Source organism: Carcharhinus amblyrhynchos, chromosome 2 (assembly GCF_965287045.1).
Source record: "Carcharhinus amblyrhynchos chromosome 2, sCarAmb.v2.hapA, whole genome shotgun sequence".
NCBI lineage: Eukaryota > Metazoa > Chordata > Chondrichthyes > Carcharhiniformes > Carcharhinidae > Carcharhinus > Carcharhinus amblyrhynchos.
In genome coordinates, this window is record NC_137325.1 from 79,377,181 (window position 1) to 79,398,094 (window position 20,914).

At 39.8% G+C, this 20,914-nt stretch overlaps 1 protein-coding gene across 6 annotated transcripts in view; it reads right to left on the reverse strand.

Annotated features, from left to right (window-relative positions):
- Positions 1–20,914, reverse strand: part of ppp1r9a (protein phosphatase 1, regulatory subunit 9A) — a 321,619-nt gene that overhangs the window by 128,139 nt on the left and 172,566 nt on the right. For 5 of the 6 annotated variants that reach the window (XR_013889014.1, XM_080207856.1, XM_080207852.1 and 2 more), the window contains exon 6: positions 8,045–8,200. The exons of the other annotated variant lie outside the window; for it this stretch is intronic. Coding sequence is in view for 4 of the 5 variants with exons in the window: in XM_080207856.1 (XP_080063982.1) it covers positions 8,045–8,200 (156 nt within the window). In the remaining variant the exon portion in view is untranslated. The remainder of the gene's footprint in view (positions 1–8,044; positions 8,201–20,914) is intronic. 6 annotated transcript variants of the gene reach the window in all.

The window sequence follows — 20,914 nt, forward strand, 5'->3', positions numbered from 1 at the left end:
TAAATCTAAAGGTGAATCATCTCAATTTTTTTTCATTAATTGCACTCCAAATATCCACTTACACACAATCACATTTTCCCCCTCAAAGGGATGAGAGTCAATTGGTTTCAAGGACAAAATGAAGCTCAGCTCTGCCAAACTGCATGCCTTCCTTCAGTCAAAACTAAGCAGTCATGCTTGGTAACCATTCATAAACTATTTCAAATCAGTTTGTAAGGTATCTTGGGAGTATCTCTTCCCTGAAACTAGCTCAGCTATCTGCTACTAAAATAGACTGCAGGAAGTCTTGATCTCCTGACTAAACCTTTGGACATGCCAGCTGATAAAACAATAACACAAATGTTTTTTGGACGTTTACTTTTCTCATTTTTTGTCATAGGACAAAAAGGTGTGGAGTGATTGTCAACTTTAACAGAAAAGTCAGCTGAGCATAATATCATGCCCAGAATAATGTGGCATCAAAACTTCCTGAATCAGTAAAAGGAAATCAGGCAAGAAATTTGCATGCGAGAAAGAAATGGCCTACTGTCATTCCAGAGTATTTAAATTGCTCTACCATTAAGGGGCTGTCCAAGTAATTAACAATCTGTGGTATAAAGTGCTTTATAACTAGAACAGCTAGAAGATTTGATCAAAATATTACAAATGCAAGCAACATATGATTAATTAAAAACAAAAGCCTCAGGCTATATTCATCATTAATGAATTGCAGCTTAAAAGACAACCACAATACCAGTGAGTATAACAGACAGTGGTTGGATCAGGTTTCTCCCTGAATATACATATTCAATGTTCAAGAGTTGATTGCATGAGATCCATGTTTAGTGCATTCTGTCCACTAGAGACAGATGAAGTCTTGATCGAACATTTCAAGAAAAATCAGTGAGATGAACAGTTACAGAGCTTTCTTAGTCATGAATTTCCTGAAATCATTTGAAATATTGTTAGAATTTTTTTTAAAATTTTACCGTGTCAATTGTTTTCCATGAAAAAAAGGATATTGCAGACCAACAATTTGTGAGTTAACTGAAGGCATCAAGGACGTGAATGAAATACTTCTTCCAATTGATGCCGTATTTGAAGCCAGAAACAAAAACTATTTGGGGCCAGGAGCGGATGTGGGAGATTTTCCCAGGCAAAGGGAGGTGGTTTGCGTGTACATGGGGAGTTAAATCCCTTGAAACCTGTATTCATTTGAGACATCAAAATTATTCCATCCTTCTTCTGGATTTCTGCACAGCAAGACTGAAGAGCAGCAGAGAATCCTCTTGGATTGGCACAGTGGTTAGCACTGCTGCTTCACAGTGCCAGGAACCCAGGTTCAATTCCCAACTTGGGTCATCGTCTGTGCGGAATTTGCACATTTCTCCGTGTCAGTGTGAATTTCCTCCGGATGCTCCAGTTTCCTCCCACAGTCTGAAAGACGTGCTGGTTAGGTGCATTGCTCTGAACAGGCACTGGAGTGTGGTAACTAGGGGAATTTCACAATAACTTCATTGCAGCGTTTATGTAAGCCTTAATTGTGACTAATAAATTAATAAAATTTATCAGGTAAGCAATTAAGGTAATTAAGAAACCAAAGAAGGACTGCTTTAACCCTCAATTCTGGATTTCCGAACCAGGGCTCCTGTTTCTTAACCATTAATAAATGAGGCAAATGCACAGTGGCAAGAGCCTCGTCAGTGAAAATGATAAGCTGAGCAGCCTTTGATCAGTGAAACTGAAGCACTCCAGCCATATACAGATGAGAGGTTATTGTTTAAAGCTATTACGGCTTTGCAGGTGATTGCCGACTATTTGGAAAGCATTTCACTCATCAGCTGCATTTCTGTGCAGACAGCTTTGAACACAGCTTTGGAGTAGCTTACACAGACACGTCTTTCATTACTAATGAAGGATGAAAGCAAAATCAACACCACTGCAATTAGTATCAGGAGCAGCAGCACCAGCTGCCTTCTCTTCACCTGCTTGCTCCTTCCTCCACAGGGCAGATGGCATTGACACCACTACAGTTCATTAGGAAGTGTGTAGAAGACTGTATGCCAAAGAAGCAAATCTGCATGTTTCCCAAACGGAAACAATGGATGAACAGGATTATCCACTGCTTTCTAAAGTCCAGGTATGGGGCATTCAAGTCAGGCGAGTCTGACCTATACAAGAAATCCAAATATGATCTACAGAGATCCATCAGAGATGCCAAATGACAGTACCGGATCAAGCTAGAGTCCCTGGCTAGCCACATGAATTTCCATCAACTATGGCAAGACAGACTCTCCATTCTGGAAGCTTCAAATGAACCTCTATCCAAGGTCACCATCGCAGAAATCAGAGTAGCCTTCTCAAAAGTCAACCCACAGAAAGCGACTGCCCCAGATGAACACCCAGATCCTGAGTGGACCAGCTGGTGGGGATATTCATAGACATCATTAATTTCTCTTACACCAATCTGAGATCCCTGCTTCAAGATGACTATCATCGTCCCAATACCAAAAAAAAACCAAGGTAGTGTGCCTTGATGACACGCTCCGGTGGCTCTGACATCCATCATTATCAAGCGCTTCGAAAGGTTAGTCCTGGCATGAATCAATTCCGGTCTCCCAGATTGCCTGGATCCACAACAGGTCCATAGCAGACACCATCCTTCTCGTCCTACACTCAACGCTAGAATACCTAGACAACAAAGGCATCTTTGTCAGACTCCTATTTATTGACTACAGCTCAGCCTTCAACACTATTATTCCTACAAAACACATCTCCAAACTCTGGCTTGGGACTCAGCTCCTCCCTATGCGATTGGATCCTAGGCTTCCTAAGCCTTAGATCGCAATCAGTAAGGACAGGCAACAACACCTCTTCCACGATAATCCTCAACACCGATGCCCCACAAGGCTGTGTCCTCAGCCCCTTACTATATTTCTTATACATTTATGACTGTGTGACCAAATTCCCCTCCAATTCGATTTTCAAGTTTGCTGATGACATGACCGTATTGGGTCAGATCTGAAACAATGAGACAGAGTACAGAAAAGAGAGAATCTGGTGAACTGGTGCAACGACACTAATCTCTTCCTCAATGTCAACAAAACAAAGTAGACAGTCATCGATTTCAGGAAACATAATGGAGGACATGCCTCTGTCTACGTCAATGGGGACGAAGTGGTTGAAAGTTTCAAGTTTCTGGGTACGCAGATCACCAGCAACCTGGTCCCTCCATGCCGATACTATAGTTAAGAAAGCCCAACAACCTACTTTCCCACGAGGCTAAGGAAATTTGGCATATCTGCTACAACTCTCACCAATGTTTACAGATGCACCATAGAAAGCATTCTTTCTGGTTGTATTACAGCTTGGGATGGCTCCTACTTTGTCTAAGACCGCAAGAAACTACAAAAAAAATCACAAAAGAAGCCCAGTCCATCAAGCAAACCAGCTTCCCATCCACTGACTCTGTCCACACTTCCCACTGTCTCAGAAAAGCAGCCAGCATAACCAAAGATCCTACACTGGACATACTCTCTTCCACCTTCTTTCGTAGGGAAAAAGATACAAAAGTCTGACACACATCAACTGACTCAAAAATAGTTTCTTCCCTTTTGTATTCGGACTTGAGTGGACCTACCTTATATTAAGTTGATCCTTCTCTACACTTAATTCTGCTATGTATATATGCTCTATCTGCATAGTGTGCAAGAAAAAATACTTTTCACTGTGTAATAATATACGTGACAAGAATAAATCAAATCAGATGTTTTCTGGCATTGCTGATTGGGCATTTGTTGTTGGACGAGGCAAGACGCCCCAGCTATCCTTACCTGGTCTGTCCTACATGATACTCCATCCAGATCCATAGTAATGTGGTTGACTATCAACTTCCCTTAGAAATAGCCCCAAAAGCCACTCAGTTCAAGGACAATTAGGAATGGGCAATAAATGCAGACTTTGCCTGTAACGGCCACATAACCAAATTTAAAAAAAAAACCTGCACACCAATGCTGCAGGAGGCTCTGACTTCCATGAAAGATTGCGGTTGACATTTATAGCTTCCTGAAGCAAGATGTCTTTCCCAGTGGACAGATCCCACAACCAATGAAGCAGATCCAAGGTCTATGATCCCGCCACATCCAATGGTGAATTATGGTGGACAATTAAACAACTAAACTTCTCTGGAAGTGAAGGCTCCACAAATATCCCCATCCTCAATGATGGGAGAGCCCAGCACATCAGTGCAAAAGACAAGGCTGATGCATTTGAAACCATCTTCAGCCAGAAGTGCCAGGTGGATGATCCATCTCGTGGGGTTAACATCACAACTGCCAGTCTTCAATCAATTATACTCACTCTGAAGGCATTGGTTACTAGTCACTTGCCTAGCCAAGCTTTTCCAGGAACAGCTATAGCATAGCATCTACCCGACGACATGGAAAATAATGTAGATATATCCACATAAAATGGGATTAATTACTCTATTTTTGATCATCAGTGAAGTGATAGAAAATGTCATTGACAGTGTTACCAAGTAGTACCTACACAGTGAGCAATAATCTGTTCACTGATGCTCATTTTGCATTCTGCCTGGGCCACTCAGCTTCTGACCTCATTACAGCCTTGGTTCAAACATGGGCAAAAGAGTTGAAAGTGAGGTGAGACTGACTACCTTTGATTCTAACACCTTATTTGGCTGAGTGCAGCATTAAGGAGCTTGAGCAAAACTGAAGTCAATGGGAATCAGAGGGAAAACTTTCTACTGGTTGGAGTCATACTGAGCACAAAGCATGATGTGGCTGTTAGAGGTCAATCATTGCAGCACTGAGACATTGATGCAGGAGTTTCTCAGGATAGTATCTTTGGCCCAACCATCTTCAGCAGTTTGTGACTTCCCCTGCATCATAAGTCAGAAATGGGAATGTTCGCTGATGATTGCACAATGTTCAGCATCATTCGTCACTCCTCAATTACTGAAGCATGCCTTGCCCAAATGCAGCAAGACCTGGGCTGATAGGTGGTAAATAATATTTGTGCCAGATAACAACCATCTCCCACAAGAGAGAATTGAACCATATTCCCCTGACATTCAGTAGCATCGTCGTCACTGAATTCCCCACTACCAACACACCAAAAACCAAATTTACATTTGTGAGACTTGCTGCATGCCTTGACATTCAGTGACATTACCATCACTGAATATGCTTGTATGAACATCCTGAGGGTTTACCACTGACCAGAAATTGAAATGCACTAGCCATATAAATACTGTGGTTACAAGAGCAGGTCAGAGGCTGGGAATTCTGTGGTAAGTAATTCACCAACTGACTCCCGAGAGCCTGTCCAACATCAACATGGCACAAGTAAGGACCATGATGGAATCGTCTTTACATGCCTCGACGCTCGCAGCTTCAGCAACATTCAGGAAGTTTGACACCATGCAGAACAAAGCTGCCCACTTGATTGGCACCTCATCCACCAACTTAAACATTTACTCCCTCCAGCACCGAATGAGAGTGATAACAGTTGGTACAATCTACAAGATTCACTGCAATAACTCACCAAGGCTCCTTCGGCAGGACTTTCCAAACCCACATCATCTACCATTAGAAAAGGCTTGCCAAAGGATCTTGGATGTGGCCCCTGGAGATGTGTTCAAAATGCCACTAAGTGCAATTGAAAATTCTGAAAGAAATTGTTCAACTGACCATGTTGTTCCTCCAACAGCACCTTCCAAACCTGCAAACTTTACAACCCGGACAAGGGCATCAGGTGCATGGCAACAGCACCTTCTGTAAGCTCTCTTCCAAGCCACACACCAACCTGGCTTGGAACTAGACTGTCATTCCTTCACTGCTGCAGAGTCAAAATTCTGGAACTTCCTCCTTAACAGTGTGGTGGCTGTTCCAACAATGCATGGATTGTAACTCACCACCACTTCTCAAGGGCAATTAGGGATGGGAAAAAAGTGCTGGTGTAGCCTGTGATGCCCACATCCCATGGACAAATCAATAAAAGAATATTGGACATGCACTGCTAATGGCCAATAAAATCTGCCATTGGGAAGCCACTCCCACTCCCACTCACCCCACCCAAGCATCCCTAGCCCGCGCCATGTGTTCTCTTGAGACAAAGCAGTGAGGTACGAGTGTTCACATTAGCTTACATGAAAATGAGGGAAGACATTTGTGGAGGAGGACTGAGAGGCATGCATACAAATGTATGAATTTAAGTGTTAGCTCTTCAGATGTGGATGTGAGATGCCCGCAGAAAGAGGAAATAGGTGGAACCACAAGATGTATTGTTCTGAGGGGTGTTGTGCAAAATAATGCTGTGGTAATTGTGAGTTTGACAACAAAGACTGTAATAAAACAATTTGCCACCCCATCTTTTATGGATATTGAAAGTGGGAACAAAATACTTGCGATGAAGTCTTCTTTACAAAGCTTATTCTTCCTTGATTCTTACAAGACTTAATAAGGATGCTGCTCGAGCTGCTGAGATTTTCCAGCATTTTCTCTTCAGTTTTAGATTCCAGCATCCACAACAATTTGTTTTTATTTAACAAGGAAAGTTCAACTTAGTTGAGTGAAATAAGCAAGAAATAACTTAAAGGGTTAGGTATCCTTCTATTTATTTAATTCAGTATCTGTAACATACCTGTGACATGTGTGCATGATAATGATATTGCATCAAAAGCTTTTTATAAGCTGACTGGTTTTTGAAATGCTATTTCATGTGAAATATTATTGGCCGGAATTTTTCAGCCGTTCACACCAGCAGGATTCTCTGGTCCCACTTCAGTTAATGAAGATTTGGCTGAGTGCCAAATTCTCCATCCTTGCTCGCAGTGGTTTTGGGCATGAACAGTCAGAAAATTCCAGCCATAGTCTTTCTAAACAATTACAGACCTATTCAGACAGTAATACAGTACTTGGCTAGGTCTATGTACTAGCTCCAGAAGCATCAGGGCCAAGAGTTGAATTGTGAAACTGTTTTATTGCCTTGTTACATATTAAATATAAGTTTGGGAGGAAAATTAAGAGGTACTTTAGACTTATTTCAAAGTGTGGTCCCCAGTTTATGGAAATACAAGCAACAAACTATTTCATTCAGATATGCATGTACATCAGTACCATTTTCAACAGGAGCATAAAAATATGATATAGATTCACCAAATGTACTTCAAACCAATCTAGGCTATTGAACCTATTCCATCATCAGCACAACACACTGTCAATGCATAATGTTTAAGTATATTAAGTTCTGCAGTTGCTGAGATGCAAATCATCTATTCACAAATAGGCAATCAAAACTATATATAATTTACTGCAAAGCTGCATTCAGAAAATATTAGTCCTTTTGGACAAATACTTAAAAAGAAAATATAAGAAAGGACATGCTAAACATTCAAATGCACATCTTTCTAACTTGTGGCTCATGCAAATGTTAATTATACTTCAGTTATAAATGATCATTTAATGAAGCTGATTCTTTTCTGCATTTTTGAAAAACGTGAAGGGCTGTTAAAACTACTTTTAAAATGTTTTTGAAGCATTTAAAAAAAATTTCATGGGATGTTGGCGTTGCTACAATACCAGCATTTGTTGCCATCCCTGACTATCATTAAGAGTCAAGAGCATTGCTTTGGGGCTGGAGTCACATGTAAGGATGGGAGATTTCCTTCCCTAAAGGACATTAGCAAACCAGATGGATCTTTACAACAATCAAACTTTCATGGCACCATTACTGATGAGACTAATTTCAACTCCAGAATTTTTCTGTTTTTTAATTAAATTCCACCAGCATACTTGGTGAAATTTGAACTCATGTTCCCAGGGAATTAGTTTGGGCCTCTCGATAACTAATCTAGTGATGTTAACACAACTCACTAACTTTCCACTTTGGAAAATACTTCGGAAAATTAATTTGGAAAAACATTCATGCTTTTAAGCAAATTGTTGTTAACGTAATTTCACAATTTTACTTCCATTCCACTTTGCTCAACTTCATGTTTGACTACCTTTTGTTTGGCTGGTTATACAAACATATTCCTGGTTACCTCTTTGAATTTGTGAGCAATCTTGCTGGCGTCCACCTCTGTAGGAGAAAGCATATCATCGGTTTCAGGCAGGTCAAACACTTCAATCGCCATTTCGCCACCAGTGAGAACTGAGCCCATTTCGTCATCTTCCTCATCAGTGGCATATTCTCCTGTCTTAACATCAAATTATATTTTTGCAAACATGAATACTAAAGTTGTACATAAATAAAATACTTAAAAGACAGCCTGAGGATGACAACAAAGTGCACATTTGTTTAGCTGTCTAGGTGTGCAATGATTATAGATTTTTTTCTAAGTGTACTGCAATTAATTACAATTTGAAATTTTGTATTTTATTTTAAAACATTTAAGTAGCATTTAAAAAAGAGTAGTAATAGAAAAATTACAAATAAAACACAACTGTGGCAGACTGCATTGCAAAAAGTGGTATTAAATAACCATTGCACCCTTTTCCAGTTGCAATTTTTTAATTCATTCATGGGATAAGGGCATCACTGGCTGGTCCAGCATTGATTCCCATTCGAGGCACTTAAGAGTCAACCACATTACCTTGGGTCTGGAGCCACATGCAGACCAGTCCCTAAAGGGCACTAGTGAGCCGAATGGGTTTTTAAGATAACTGACAATGGTTTCATGATCATCATTAGACTTTTAAATCTAAATTTTCCTACTGAGTTCAAATTTCACCATCTGCCATGGTGGGATTCAAACCCAGGACCCAGAGTATTACCCTTGGTCTGTGGATTACGTGACAATATTACGACAACACTGCCTCCCCACGAATGGCTATTATAACAACCGAAAAGTATTCGTACCCAAATAAACACTCCCAACTGTTAAATTAAGAAGAAACGAAAGCTTTAACCACAGACTATTACCTGAGTATTTAGATTCAAATTTAAATAATTTCATTTGTAACCAAAATCAAAGCAGTGAACTTGGAAATTAACATAATAATTGCAACTATCAAGGCCTGATAAGAATACAGCATACCCATGTATTTGAGTGAGCTCAAACCTATGCTCAGCATGCCTATTGGAAGTGCAGCCCAGAGCTTTTCAGCTCCAGCTGATCATACACAGGAGGTTCCCCACAAGATGCACTGGGGAATCACTGCCACCACCCACATTTGTCCACTGCCACACCAGCCAGAAATCCGCACTCAAAGACTGTAAGACAATTGCGCAGGAAGTTCAAATTTCCAATGGGCAATTACCCTGCACAGGGAACCATCCAAAACTTGATTTAAATCAGAGATTTTGGATGGTTTGGACGCTTTTAGCAGAGCTTCACTGCAACTGATGCTGCTGATCTAAAATGAAGGCATCAGGAATCTGTTGCCATGCTTTTCTCGCCTTGCCCGAATTGTGCAACTCCATTCTAGGGTAGGGAAGATGGAGTAGAGTGGCAATCTGACTGTGATTGCCACTTCTCTGAAGTTCTGACGCTATAAGTCCAACCTTCTGGATTTCTAAAAATATTAAATTTAAAAATTTAATTTATACAAGTTACGAAAATTTCCTTTTTTTGCACATTGTATGGCGTCTACTTAAGTAATTAGAGCACACATTTTCTTCTGCAATCCGTTAAAATGCATTTTATCTTTTTAAATAAGAACCGATGTGTTTACTTGCTATGACACGATTTAGTTTCTGTATAAGATCTGTCAGAAAAATATTATTCCTTCACCTAGATTATTCCTTCTTATCCCTCATAAGGAATATTTTGATTCAAAGCAAGAATAATTTGAGTAAAGTAATTCCCTGTTGTACCATGTGGTCATTCTACAAATACAGATGGAAACATAATTGAAATTGAAAAATATGGTCCTATATATCGTATATAAATGCATGCAACGCACATCTGAAAATGAGTCATACCTCCACTGCCTTAGCCAGCTGCCTAAGCTCCAAGGCTTATCTACCAGTAGTACTGGAAAAATATTTAAGCAGATATAGCCTTTCCTTTCTCCAGGGCATGAACACAACCAATAAATAACCAATAGCACTTATGTGATGGGTTTTCACAGGATTTTCCCAGGATGGACAAGTCTTTACTTGTAGAGCAATATGGCAAAGTATTAGGTTACGTTACGATATACAAGTAGCCAAATATTATCTGAGAGTACTGAACATATATGCTGCAACTGCCAATTTTCTCAATCGTATTTCCTATATCACATCTGTAAACAATAGATAGAAGAAGGCCTTTCACATGTATCTGTCTGTAGCTAAGGTTCTACGAGCATTAATTCCACAACTTTAAAACAATCTTCGATGACATTTATTTTCAATCATGAGCCTCCCATGCATTGGTGCACAATAATTGTTTGCATTTTGAGACAGACAAATCACTTTTCTGTTTTAGCTCCCCACATGTTGTGTGATATTGTAGATGGCGTCTCGATGTATGTTTTGTTTGGCGTCTGCGCCCTGGTTGGGAATGCCAGAGAGCGTTTGTTCAATCTGGTCAAACAGCCATAGTTTTTTTTTACAAAGGAAGACAGTATGGCTGATCTTGATACTAGAACAGCATTTCTGCTTTGATTGAAAAACTTCAAGAGTTGTATACTAACCCATGTACACTCCAGGTTGTGTATACTAACCCGTGTACACTCCAGGAAAGTGGATGAAGGGAAGGCAGTGGATGTTGTCTACCTGGATTTCAGCAAGGCCTTTGATAAGGTCCCTCATGGGAAGTTAGTTAAGAAGGTTCAGTTGCTAGGTATGCATGGGGAGGTAGTAAATTGGATAAGACACTGGCTCAATGGAAGAAGCCAGAGAGTGCTTGTGGAGGATTGCTTTGAGCGGAGGCCTGTGACGAGTGGTGTGCCACAGGGATCGGTGTTGGGTCCATTGACCTACATCATGATCAGCCCTGTGGTAGCCGAGTGGATTGAGAATGTTGTTCTGAATAACATCTGATGCCTTTGTCCCAAACCTTGATATTACCTGAACACCTTATGGCACAGTTTGCTCTGACAGAATGTTTTAGTTACATAAAGTTGAGGGTAGCATCAAAGCTCAAGTAATTTCTGTCTATTCTCATTTATCTTTCCCAAGTCATGATGTCAGAAGCATGAGGGCCATGACTCCCGGTCCATACTCGCTCTCGCAAAATCCTTAGTAGGTAAAGATATTCTGATTTGAGAATTCTGCTGATGGCAGTGTCAATTGCTACTGTAGTGGAGCATAGGGTGTGACCATAAACATTCATGAGGTTAATTGGATATTCATGAGCTTGAGTTGAGGGCCAAACAGACAGAAGAAATTCTGAACCATTTGGGGAGAGTTCTGTCACTAGAGTTAAGGAGTTCCCTACAACAAAACCTACATCATGCTCACATATTTCCTCTGAAGCACTGTCTATTAGGCCCATTTCCAATATTTAAATATTGATGGAATGGACTTTGGGCTTTTACCCGAAGAGAGTCTGTGTCGGCACTTACAAAGTGCAACACCTCTAAATAACTGTCATCATATTCTGTAGAAAATATAGACAGTTTGCCAGTTATAGTCTGTGATGTGAAGTTATTGCTCCAGAGGTTTTCAAATTTCATTTAACTGGTTTACTTGATAGAGAATTCACATCATAGCCACTACTCCCATATTTTTGGGACTGTTGAGTAATGGCTGTGCTGTTGTCATTTACTGCTCCTCTAGACCCATCTTTAGCCTTCTTATTTGCTCTGATACCAGCCCCTTTTGCTTTGCACCACCATTCTTTTTGTCATTTTAATCACCCCTGTCTTTCATCCCATCACAGAACTTCACTTTTGCTCTTTCCTCCCCTCCTTCTACTCTCTTCTCACCATACCTTTGTATTTGTTTAAAAGGTGTTACATCACTAAGTTGATCCTGTTCAAAGAATCATTGACCTGAAATGCTGGGGACGATTCTCCAGCAATGTTAGCCTCAGGCATAAATCCTACTGGGCCAATGAATTTGGCCTAAAACAGGCTCTGTACCAAATGTGAAACAATTTTCGATGCATTCTGCCTATACCACCTGGTGTGATCAGGATCTCACCCAGAAAGGATGTGGGCGAGAACCTGATCTTGATCATTTATTGGAGGGTTTAGGTCAGGGTCTTCTCTAGGATGGTGGCTAGTCTTCTCTCGGTAGGTGTAGCATCTTAACACATATTAAGACTCATAATAAAATTGTATTAGGGACCTGTATTCTTTTATCTAAAGTGGACAATATTTGGAACAGGGTGCCACATTTTAAACAAACAAAAATAAACTTTACTATACATCTGATTCAGTCAGAATTAACATATAATTAACAAGACAAACTCATAGCAATGCACAATAAATGACAGATGCAACCAAGATAAATCCTATGGATCTCTCAGCAATCCACCTAAATGTCATGGTCCACTGCGTTACATAACTTTCCTACAGTTGTCTCCCACATGGGGATTTCAAGTCTTCACTTGCAAACATCCAGCCTTAGAATTTTACTCCCCCACCCCCCCCCGACAGGTTGCTCCAATTCAAGTCTGCCTGGATGATTGCTTAGCTCCTGACGGTTTAATCTTTTCTCATAGGACTATGTTCTATTCCCAAGACTGCACTCCAGCATTGACCCATGGTCACAAATCCAGATCCGCAGCAATGCTGAGCAGAAAAACTTATTTACCCTGCACAGCATGGTATCACAGACATTTCATTCTCTTTTCAATTCTCCACTTCTTCTGAGCTGTCATTACTTGAAGACAGCCAACAGCAATACTTCTGATGCCCGGAGCCTTTACTTCAGCCTCCTAATACTTAAGGGTTTGACTCCCTCACAGGGTTCTCCCTCGTTGTCCCAATACTCACCTTGTTATGCCACCACACTGCGTCCCCATGATTGGGGAGATGCCGGATGATTGGAGGGTGACTCATGTTGTTCTGTTGTTTAAAAAAGGTTCCAAAACAAATCCGGGAAATTATAGGCCAGTAAGTTTGACGTCGGTGGTGGGCAAGCTATTGCAAGGTGTGATAAGGGATAGGATCTACAAATATTTGGAAAGACAGGGACTTATTAGGGAGAGTCAATATGGCTTTGTGTGTGGTAGGTCATGTTTGACCAATCTATTAAAGTTTTTCGAGGAGCTTACCAGGAAAGTGGATGAAGGGAAGGCAGTGGATGTTGTCTACCTGGATTTCAGCAAGGCCTTTGATAAGGTCCCTCATAGGTGGTTAGTTAGGAAGGTTCAGTTGCTAGGTATACATGGGGAAGTAGTAAATTGGATTAGACACTGGCTCAATGGAAGAAGCCAGAGAATGGTTGTGGACGATTGCTTCTCTGAGTGAAGGCCTGTGATGAGTGGTGTGCTGCAGGGTTCGGTGTTGGGTCCATTGTTATTTGTCATCTATATCAATGATCAATGGATGATAATGTGGTAAACTGGATCAGCAAATTTGCTGATGATACAAAGTTGGAGGTGTATTGGACAGTGAGGAAGGTTTTCAAAGCTTGCAGAGAGATTTGGACCAACTAGAAAAATGGGCTGAAAAATGGCAAATGGAATTTAACACAGATAAGTGTGAGGTATTGCACTTTGGAAGGACAAACCAAAGTAGAACGTACAGGGTAAATGGTAGGACTCTGAAGAGTGCAGTTGAACAGAGGGATCTGGGAATACAGGTACAAAATTCCCTAAAAGTGGCGTCACAAGTGGCTAGAGTCGCAAAGGGTGCTTTTGGTGCATTGGCCTTTATAAATCGGAGTATAGAGTATAAAAGTTGGAGTGTTATGGTAAAGCTGTATAAGGCATTGGTGAGGCCAAATTTAGAGTACTGTGCACAGTCTTAGAACATAAGGAGGAGGAGCAGGAGTAGGCCATCTAGCCCTTCGAGCCTGCCCCGCCATTCAATAAGATCATGGCTGATCTGTCGGAGGACGTGAAAAATTTGCCGGGTGTTAGAGATGGAAAGGTGGTAGGACTGGAGGGTCTTAATGACATTACTGTTACTAGAGAGGCAGTGCTCGACAGACTGGAGGGGCTGATTGTGGACAAGTCGCCAGGACCGGATGGAATGCATCCGAGGGTTCTGAAAGAAATGGCGGAGGTGATAGTGGATGCCTTGGTGGTTATTTTCCAGACGTCGCTGGATTCTGGGGAAGTGCCGGAAGATTGGAAAACGGCTAATGTTACGCTGTTCTCACCTAGTTACAGGAAGGATGTAAATAAGGTTGAAAGAGTGCAGAGAAGGTTCACAAGGATGTTGCCGGGACTTGAGAAGCTGAGTTACAGAGAGAGATTGAATAGGTTAGGACTTTATTCCCTGGAGCATCGAAGAACGAACAAAGATTTGACAGAGCTGCATAAGAGTTTGACGGGTACAGATAGAGTGAATGCAAGCAGCCTTTTTCCACTGAGACTAGAGGAGAAAAAAACCAGAGGGCATGGGTTAAGGGTGAAATGAGAGAAGTTTAAAGGGAATATTAGGGGGGGGATTCTTCACGCAGAGAGTGGTGGGAGTGTGGAGTGAGCTGCCTGATAAAGTGGTAAATGCGGTGTCATTTTTAACATTTAATAAAAACTTGGAAGGGCTCATGGATGAGAGGGCTGTGGAGGGATATGGTCCAAGTGCAGATCAGCGGGACTAGGCAAAAAATGGTTCGGCACAAACAAGAAGGGCCAAAAGGCCTGTTTCTGAGCAGTAATTTTCTATGGTTCTATGATCGTTGTTTTAACGCCATGCAGGCACATTGCCCGATTCCTGCAGCTATCAAAAGAAAGCCAAAAGCAGAGCATGTGCAGCCTGTCTCCCTACTGTGGTTCATGCATGCCTCAGAACTCTTGGGCCTGTCAAGAAATGGAGTTTTCAGCTTCGGTCCAAATTAAGTTAAATTCACATTTCTTAAATTAATATAAATAAATCTTTTATAAAAACAAGCAATCTTGTATTCTTAACCCTACATCAAGTACAGTTAATCCTTTAATAGCCTCTGAGCTCTCAAACTATGAACTCCCAACCACGCTATTAGGATAACTGTAAGGTGTTGAAAGTAGACAACCATTGACAATGATATATCAAAAGCCACGAGGACAATGTCTACTAATTCCTGTTGCAATAATGGAAATGGGTATCATTTCAACTCCTTGACAAAGGCAGGCTGTTATCTTTTATTTTTGAAAGGGTTGGGGATTTAACCTTGACAGCTTGATGGTTCTATACTCTCCACGCTTCTAGAACAATTACATCTTCTCCATAAATTTGCAACATCCACGCCACAAAACTTGCTACAACAAAAATAAGGTCTGTTGAAACTCTGCAGAATTCAAGTGGCCTGCCTTGAGTCTGGGTTTCCCTCATGTGTGAATCACGTCCTGTCTCCTTTCCTCTACTGGTGAAAAGGCAGGATATCTTGATCAGAGTCCCATTCGTCATTTTTAAAAGGTCCATGAAGTCTCTACAGCTCTACAAATATTCAGTTCTCCCTCCCTCCCCCTCAGTTTTTATTAAGGAGTCTCTTCCAGACCCCACACCAGGAGAGAAGCTGGTGACACTGAATTGGCTTGGCATTTCAATGCTGATCTGAAGGCAGAGGGCGATGATTGAGGACACAAAAGCTGGACATTCATTCATTTAAAGTTTGTTGCTCTGGAAGTTGGTCCCGCATCCCGTTTACATATTTAGTGTTTATTACTTATCTCTGCTGTCAGTTTCTACCCCCAAAAATCAAAATTAATCTATATTCTTTCTGTCTTAACTGACAAGGGGGAGAAACTGGAAAAATACAATAAGTGTAGCTTTTGAATAAATAACAAATTGAGGCTTTTGATGTGATTGTCGAGATTATACTTCAGTTCCAAATTTTTTGTGCTTTGATTCCTTAAAAAAAGTATATGAAAAATGTGTTATTCAGGGCAAAAGTCATAGGACTGACTTTTACACAAGCATATAACATCCTAGGCAGGATTTTCCGGACTCACTCCGATTCCCGTGGCAGGCAGGGCAGTAAAATTCACCCCTATATCTCCCACCTATTCTGCTTCAAATGTACAGACTTGCTTACTGTGGGTTTGTGGAGTTATTTAGTAATACTTAAGCAATCACATCAAAAACTGCTATACATATTTGTCTGATCTCACTCATTAGTAATAGTGTCTGTAACTCAAGGAAAGCTCAAGTATATCAGAAGATTATTTTTCAGTTTGATGAGTAGCAATTCCCAATATCAAGCTAAACTTCTATGAAAGACAATTTCCAAACACACTAGGCAAGTCAACAAATACTTTTTAAAAATAAGTTAGTAAAAAAAGCTTGTGTCATTGATAAGTTTTAGCTGTTTAATTGTTAACACAACTAATTGTACTCTTTTGACTACAAAAAAGTCAAATTTTTTTGTAAATTTCTATATATTTTTAAATTAATTGTTTTTTCAAATCTATTTAAAATTTTGCCAGAATAAAAACATCCTCAATAATAATACATATTAATCAGTGTCTTGGGATATCTCCATTCATTAAATGTGTGATGCAATATATAACAAAATGTATTAATCTTATATACAAGCTGGTAACACCCAGCTGTAACACCATCTCATGATCTGTTTACATTCTCTGTCAGGCTATTCCAAAGCTCTCCTAGTCATCAACCCACCTTATACCCTCCATAAACATGATCGCATACAAAATTCTGCTGTCTGTAAAATGCCATTCATCCTGTGCTTGAAAACATACTCTGGTTCCCAATCTGGCAGCAATTTAGCTTAAGAATTCTCATCCTCATTTTCACAGCCATGCCATTCCTCATCTCTTTAAATTCCTATAACTCTTCTACCCATTCCTCAGATCTCTCGACTCCTCCAATTCTTGCCTCTTGTGCATCCTCAATTTTAATCTCTCCAACATTAGTTCTGCATTTCAGCTGCCATGTCACCAGGTAGTGCTATAAATTCAAACATCCCATTAAAACCCAAGATGTGATTGTGAGCCTAGAAAATACCTTTGTTAAGCTGACAAACCTAGTGAATTATCTGTAGCCTGCTGTTACTGAATCCTTAGTGCTTGAATACAAGCACAAAATACAGACATAGCTAAGAATTTGTTCTCTCAAACGCTGATTGTCCAATTATTAACTTCAGAAGCACATGCATGTTGCTGCACAGCTTATGCTTTTCTTCATTATATAGGTTGTCAATCTGTACTGCACTATCAGTATTTTTGGACTCTGAGTGACATCAGCTGACAGGGTAGGGGCTGGAAAGAGGGATAGCTCATGCAAGGGAGAGAACATGATGGAGCAAACAAAATGTGGACATACTGCAAATCCAAATACAGAATAAAAATACTGAATTAAGTCATGACTTAATCTATTCTCTCCCCAAACAAGTTAATTTCTGGAAACCTCTTATCTGCAGAATGGAAGGGACACTGCCACACTCAGCGTGGATAATACAAATAGCCAGAAATCAGAAGTCTCTCAATTACAGCTGCAGCTGATTTGGAATGTTTTGCACTTCCTCACCTGTCAGCCTCCTTCTGAATAACCTTCCTTTTGTTTTATTTTTGCCTGCAAGTTAATCTGCTCTGGTGGTTTATGTTTCCCAACAGTACTTATGAGTAAAATGAATGCTTTATATTCATCATATCAGCAGCAAGTAGTTTATTTAAACAGGTAGTTCTCCAATGATTTAAAAATTGTCACCTCTGCTAAGATCAGTGCTGTAGAGATGGCAGTCAAAAATCATTGGAGGTACTTCTCTTACTATTAACATCTGCAGTTGGAGGAAAAAGGGGATGATGATTTGTTTTAAAATCAGATCTCCGGTTTGGTGCAGGTCTGGTAACTAAGGCCAAGGACAGGTGCATGGATGAGCTTCTGTTGGCAAATCAGTTAATCCAGGAATTGCACGTTTATACATGGGAACAGAAAACTAATGTGAATGGTGAAAATGAAAATATTAACAGCTCTGACTTCTGGTGAATAATGAAAATGTGAATAATAAAACTGTGAATGATGAAAATGTGAATAATTAAGGCTCCACTGCACCTAATGCAAAAATAACACCTTTAAAATTATTTACTAAATTGTGTTGAAATTTTGAATTAAGTAATCTTTTGAAGGATAAAGGTTATTTTTAATAATAGTTTTGGGCATATTTGCATTCTAAAACAAAATTTTGGACACATACCAGTAAGAATGAAATATACAAAACATGAATTAACATTACTTAAAGCGCATCTGATACAAACAGTACCAGCTTGAGGGACAAACAAATGGGGCATTTACCAAGACCCTCAGGCCAAGATAGTTTAATTGCATCTCTCATCTTGAAGTGACTGAACATAGTACATAATATGATCATTTATGAGAACTGTTTATATAAAATGCTATCATCATCTTTTAACAGGTACATAACGTTTTATAAATAAACTTTACTACAATAATTTGGGCTAGTGACCTTTTTGGTAGAGGGATAATGTTGCTCCCGTGCATTCTTTGCAAAGCTTGACAAGCACGCGATATTGCTTTGGGAGGCAACAACTGCTGTTTCTGACCAATGAAAATTCCAGTACTGTGTAGGTTACCACTATAAAACCGCTACCTAATCTTCACGTTCGTTCTTCTGTTGGAACAGTGTTGGCAGAGAGTCATACTGTAGTATACCAAAATGCTTGTAGCTCATTGGTGCTCAATTACAACACATTTTACAGGAAAATACCAAACTCTTTTAACCACTTTTAAAGTTCATTTATTAGTGTCACAAGTAGGCTTACATTAACACTGAAATGCAGGAAAGTGCAACTGAATTCAAAGCCAATGTCTGAATCAAAGAAACACTTTGATCAGTAGTGGTGGAACTTTAGAATTTTCTGCTTCTTGTTATTCTACAAAGTGGATGGCACGGTGGCACAGTGGTTATTTTGAAGGGTGGCTTCAATACATAGAATCACCTATAATTTATTCTGAAAAAGCATGAACATTCATTGGTGCGTGCAGAGCATGGACATTTGGCAGAAATTGAAAGGTAAGACCAGTGGCAATAAAACAATCCAAAATGTTAACATGGAATTATTTGCAACTGAAAATAAATACAGAGGGATTGTTCAAACAGGACTTGATTTGTCATTTGGCAAAACAGACCTGGCATTGCGAAACTAAATGCCGTAATGGAAACACCATTGGTCAAATTGAATGAAGTTTGACTCCATATTAAGTGAACACTTGACATGATTTGTAAAATGAGAAACTGCTCATTATCTTTGTAAAGTTATTTAAAATGAACTGATTGTCTGAACGTTCTGTTGTATGGTATGATGTTTGATTGCAAATCAATTATATGATCAAGCTACCACATCGTCCTAACGTAGCTGGCTCCCAAGTAAACAATTTCTCAGCTGGAACTCTTCTACAGTTTGCAACATCAAAGAAATGGGGATGGCCATAAAGGTGAAAACCTTAAATGAAAGTTGAAAAATCTGGCTTTAAAAATTGGTGACATCTTGCTGCTGTTCAACTATATTTACAATAGAAATCTCCATTATATCTGTAACTGTGGTATCAAGGGAAACAAGCTTTACATGTTTCAAGAAAATCAAGAACTATGTGCATTCAACAATTTCATAAGTTTGAAGGTCTGTCTGAGATATCTATTGAGAAGGATGTTTTTTCGCAATTTGGACTTCTTTTAAATAACATACAATCTTCCAAGAGAGGAGCATCAATTTCCAATGATCTGGGCTAAGTCATGTTTCCATTGCTAAAATAAATTTCTTAGTAATTTGTTTACTTCAAATGTGAAAGTCCTTTTGCAAGAAAATTAGTAATGCAAATAACCTATGGGCAGGTAGAAGGCAGGCATGGGTTGCAGAGAACGATCCATGCTTTAGACCCTGCTCGCAGCTGAACGGGTTCAGTGCGGCACTAGATGCAAAATATGGTTCGAATTCTTAAGAATTTAAGAGGGAGTTTAAAATATGGAAGGAAGAATGCCATCAGATTACAAGTGTTAACCATTAAGCTGTACTGATAAGACAAACTTCTCCCTCTCTAACTCTAGAGTCATACGGATTTGAAATTTTAACTATGTTTTTCTTGCCACGGATGCTGCCAGACTTGCTGAGTTTTCCCAGCGTTTTTCCGTTTTAATTTCTAACCAAGGGCAAGATTTTCTAGCTGCGCTTGCCCCAAAACCAGAAAATCCTGCCCAAGGTCAACAGATCTTTTTATGGTCCATTTCCTATGATTACCATGGCAGACGGAAAGGGAAAATTTTCCCCTAAGAATGAGTAGGCCTTCTGCTCAGAAGCAACAAAAGAAATCACAACTATTAAGAAATAAGGTAAAATAGGCCTGTGTGTGTCGCTAAAACAGGTCTCATAAAGAAGATGCTGAAATTCAGTTATGAATTTTAAAATTGGAAGGGCGTGGGAGTAATTTCCTTACATAAGCGCCTTTTCAAGCATTCTACAAAGAGTTTTGTCAATTGACCAGTTAAGCAGTGTAGCATCGTCTACCTCTGGGGAATTGATATGAGTATGTATTTTCCACTGAACTTCTCAATAGCTTCTTTTTCTGTCAAAAGGAAATTCTATGCAAACAGTTTAGACCCTAATCAGAAAAGCATACAAAACAGCAAAGCTTTGGTGACTGAATTCAAAGCCGTCTCATTGGTCACTTGAAACTGCAGCCTATTGAATAATTCATAAAAATATAAAGCTGTCTCAGAAATCTAGTAGACTTGCATCTTTAAAATTGATGCTGCATTTTGTGGCAGCCATGCCTTCTCTGAAGATAAATAAGGAAGCTCTGATAATATAAGAACATAAGAAACAGGAGCTGGAGTAGGAGTAGGCCATCTAGCTCTTCAAGCCTGCCATTCAATAAGATCATGGCTGATTTGAAGTGAATCAGTTCCACTT